This window comes from Camelina sativa, chromosome 12 (genome assembly GCF_000633955.1).
Source record: "Camelina sativa cultivar DH55 chromosome 12, Cs, whole genome shotgun sequence".
Lineage (NCBI taxonomy): Eukaryota > Viridiplantae > Streptophyta > Magnoliopsida > Brassicales > Brassicaceae > Camelina > Camelina sativa.
In genome coordinates, this window is record NC_025696.1 from 11,249,075 (window position 1) to 11,254,036 (window position 4,962).

The following is a 4,962-nucleotide window of genomic DNA, read 5'->3' on the forward strand; positions in this document are numbered from 1 at the left end:
AGTCTCATCCGAGACTTGTTTTCCTGGTTTGATGTATTGCTTGTGTTTTGTTTGCTTGCTTAAACATGAGGGTCTCATATGCTTGTGTGTATAACCTAGTAGATGGGAGGACGGCCTCACTAAGTATTTATGATAATACTTACGCATCTCAATTGTTATTTGTGGTGTGCAGGTAAAGGAAAAGTGTGATCGTGGAATCAAAGACGATGAGGAGGAGGATGTTCTAGAGGCTTGATTGATTGTGGTCTAGCTATTGTTAGGTTGCTAGTATTGAGTTGATAGAACATTGTAGGATGTTGGAACCTTGCTATTTCATTGTTGGTTTGGATTATTGCATTATTGATTATTGGTTTATTTATGTTGGAATTCTTATTGGATTAATGGAATGGTTTCTTTGGTTATCCGCGGTTGTTGATTGTTGCTAGGATGTTAGTGGGTATGGAACCACTAGTGAATTATATTATATATATAAAGAAAAGGTTGTTTCATTTCTGAAACTACATTCACATATATATTCTATTACCTATTGGAAACCAGAATAGGCACATATATCTTTAATTTTGAGACACTGACCTTTTTATACAGAGCTATACATATTGAGAGCACATCAAACATATAGTTGAAACCGTTGAAGAACACTACTTAAATCTTGAAAACACTAAGAAAAAAAATCCTATAATTTTAATACTAAAATAAAAAAACCTGTTAAATAACAAATTGTCCTGAGAATTAATTTCTAGAATTAAAATCTTCCAAGATAAATGAATAAATTAATTATTAACTAATTTCATAAATTTTAGAATTGTCATATGAGTTTGGGGTTTATTAACTTGCATATTCTATCCACATTTATATAGCACTACATAGTATTATACATAGTGACATTATATATTTGCTTTTACAAAAACTAATTTCAAATGATTAAATTCCAAATGAAAACAATTAATTTGTATATACATAAAACAAATAAAATTACTTTTACTTCCCATATATCTTTATATTCTTCTCCATATAAAAACCATCCGCTAGTGTACCGTAGATCAAAACGTAGATAATATTGTAACAAATATATTAAAAATGAAAAAGCTTATTTTATTAAAAATCATAAAAATTATATATGAAAAAGTAAAATTGTCCCATGGGACACAGGTTAAATCCAATAAATATTTATTAAAACAACCACAAAATAATAATAAAATAATCTAAAAAAATGATAAAAAATACGACATATATTTTTTTAAAATTTTAAAATATAGTCCGCGGGTTATTTGGGATTCAGTTGGATCTTAGAGGATTGGACATTAATTTATTATTTGATGTTCAAAATTTAACTTTCAAAAGAGAAGCAAAGTTTCACAACAAAAAGCTCTCACTTATTTTTTTAAAGATTGTTATATGCATCCTGGAATCAAATGTTTTCGACCGTTTTTAAAAAAAAACTTTAGAACGAAAGAAAAAAAAAAACACGAGTGTTAGCTTCTCAAATCAAACCAAACCCGAAGACCATCATTTTGTACACATGTCCTATATAATAAAACGGAAGTACGCAACTTTTTTTTGTATACTATATAATTTTTATAAGTTGGTTACAAAATAGTTTATAGATTAAATATAGGTTGGTTACAAAAAAGTTATAAATTATTTGGTCAATCTGTGGGCTATATGAATACGCTTAAGAATATCTCTAAGAATCTTCTTAAAGAGAATATTCCAATGATTTATACAATTTCCAAAATAAAATCTTTAATATTCCATGTATTGTTACAAAATATATACTGTTAGACATAAAAATATAATTTTAAACGTAAAAAGAAATAAAATATTGGCAATTTATCACACTTAATCGTGATTTTCAAGATCTTATTGTACAGTTGAAAAGAAAATTTTATTTAAGCACGAGTCATATTAAAAAACTTTCACCAAACATGTTTAAAAATTAAAATAAAAACAAACAACAAACATATCCATTTCTCATACGTAAAATTACAAAATAGGTATTTCTTTCAAGCCATTATATTTAGCATATGATTTTATTACATAATGTTTTATCCAAAAAAACTTTTAAAAATAATCATATAAATTATATTTTATTCTAAATTTATAATAGAAATAAAAATAATTTCAACTCGTGCTCTAGCACGGTCTTAATCTAGTAACAATTAAAAAACAAACACGTCGGTCTATGATCATTAGTCATTAGTGAAAAATCAACATAGTGAAGATATATGATTAGTTGTTCCCGGGAGATACTTTAAGCATATCATTTTGTACACACAACAAATAAAAAAACCAACACGTTGGTCTATCATTAGTCATTAGCGAAAAAACAACATAGTGAAGAAGAAAGTTGAAATCATCTTGTAGATGTGAAACTTGGTAAGAACCATCGAGAAGAAGAACAATTAAAATCAAAGTTGTGGAGTGGCTTCATCTTCTTTGTCTCGAGATTGAAGATATAGATCTGATGTGTGTTCTCTCGATCACAGAAATAGATGGAGTTTATAAGGAAACCCTCAAAGTCATTGGCAGGCAAAGTGATGCCTAGATCCAAAATCATTGCCTCGTCTCCCAAAGAATAAACTTCTTCATACTCCTTAAGCAGCCTTGATGATGAATAAACTTTGTAGACGCGGAATGACTGGTTTATCTTCATTCTTTCAACCTTGAGGACATCTCCTGTTACTGTGACTACTAGTTTTGTCTCATCAACCAACCATGGATTACTTCGAAACAGCAGCATAGCACATTGAAAGATTTGTTGAGGAATCTCTCCAGAAAAATCTAAGATTGTGAAAATATTTATGCTGCTAGAGAAGTAAAGCTTGTGATCCTTGTAAACCATGTCAAGACAATGCGATAATCCCGGAACCTGGTTCCACGAGGTATCTCCTTTCTTGGCATAAAACACACACCAACTTCCAAGTCCCCAAAGAACTATATAATCTTCTTTGGTTTTCTCGTCAATCCAAGTCACAGGGGATTGCATAATAATATCTTCGGCCTTCCTACTTGTGTTGTGATCGTTAGAAACGAGAAACCAATCAGCTATTACTTGCTCAAGCTTTATTGTTCGAAGTTGTAACTTCACAGATGGCAGATTAACCCTTTCGTGGGTAAAAAGGTTCAAAATATAGAGATTATACCACGGATCCCGCATAAGGAGCCAGCTTCCATAGGTGGCTATACACCCACTCTTGGCAAATTCAACGCCAAGATCTTGCGTTTTGTAGAGTTTGTGTTTTTCCTCGGGATTGAACAACGTACATGAACTGTTGTTGTCGTTGTCTTCGGGGAAAAAAATCGACCAAGGGATCTGAATTTTGGGCACTGATTGTCTCGAGGCAGAGTACCAAGACGAACACACCGATTTAGCTCGTTGAAAATTAGCAAAGCTGAGACGTTCGAACACCAAATTCAAGATATCTAGAGGAAGCTCTGACCAGGAATTAGGGTTATGGATTATGGTTCTTCTCCATAGCTACTGTATGTATTCATGAGATAGAGAGGAGAAATATATATTAAAACATCTTATTATAAACTGAAACGAGTGAATCATGAATATGTATTGTTGGAACTGAATTTTCAGAAACAAGTTTCAGAAAATTGCAGGTTTTGGGACAATGACTTTCCGGTGAATTTCCGGCCAAATTCCGGCCAAATGGCTGATCGGAATTGTCTGGTCGATAGTGCAATGGAAAGCTGGTAACGAGTACTACAAGATGGTATACTCATACGTCCAAAACTTGAGTTGATTTGAATGAGAAATAAGAGTGTGAAGTGAGCTACTTGGGATGGTTTGGGAAATATCCCACATCGGAAATATGATTGATTTTTCACTCATATATATATAGTTTCACACTCTTCTAGTTTCAAAAGTGTGTAGAAGGAAGAGGGAAGGTTCCCACACGCGAACCGAACCGAACCAGGCCGAGCACGGATGCGGGACGAGCCGGGCCGGGCTGGTCTCGGACGCGGGCTGTGGTCTCTTGGACTTTTGGGTTTTTGGGCTTTTTGGCTCTTGAGACTGCTGCAGGCCCATTTAACNCGTTTTGTAGAGTTTGTGTTTTTCCTCGGGATTGAACAACGTACATGAACTGTTGTTGTCGTTGTCTTCGGGGAAAAAAATCGACCAAGGGATCTGAATTTTGGGCACTGATTGTCTCGAGGCAGAGTACCAAGACGAACACACCGATTTAGCTCGTTGAAAATTAGCAAAGCTGAGACGTTCGAACACCAAATTCAAGATATCTAGAGGAAGCTCTGACCAGGAATTAGGGTTATGGATTATGGTTCTTCTCCATAGCTACTGTATGTATTCATGAGATAGAGAGGAGAAATATATATTAAAACATCTTATTATAAACTGAAACGAGTGAATCATGAATATGTATTGTTGGAACTGAATTTTCAGAAACAAGTTTCAGAAAATTGCAGGTTTTGGGACAATGACTTTCCGGTGAATTTCCGGCCAAATTCCGGCCAAATGGCTGATCGGAATTGTCTGGTCGATAGTGCAATGGAAAGCTGGTAACGAGTACTACAAGATGGTATACTCATACGTCCAAAACTTGAGTTGATTTGAATGAGAAATAAGAGTGTGAAGTGAGCTACTTGGGATGGTTTGGGAAATATCCCACATCGGAAATATGATTGATTTTTCACTCATATATATATAGTTTCACACTCTTCTAGTTTCAAAAGTGTGTAGAAGGAAGAGGGAAGGTTCCCACACGCGAACCGAACCGAACCAGGCCGAGCACGGATGCGGGATGGGCCGGACGCGGGGCGGGCTGGTCTCGGACGCGGGCTGTGGTTTCTTGGGCTTTTGGGTTTTTTGGGCTTTTTGGCTCTTGAGAGAGCTGTAGGCTCATTTAATTTTTTGGAAAGACTTGGTGTGAACTCCAAGCAAACTTGGGCAGCACTCCGAGAATATTCACTGAATATTTTCTTGAGAGCTCCCTC

At 34.6% G+C, this 4,962-nt stretch overlaps 1 protein-coding gene across 1 annotated transcript; it reads right to left on the reverse strand.

Moving 5' to 3' along the window:
* LOC104733392 (putative F-box protein At4g22660) lies at positions 2,354-4,091 on the reverse strand. Its single transcript, XM_010452970.1, has 2 exons — positions 3,924-4,091; positions 2,354-3,478 (listed from the first exon to the last, which is right to left on the reverse strand). The coding sequence occupies exons 1-2, from the start codon at positions 4,089-4,091 to the stop codon at positions 2,354-2,356; spliced, it is 1,293 nt and encodes a 430-aa protein (XP_010451272.1).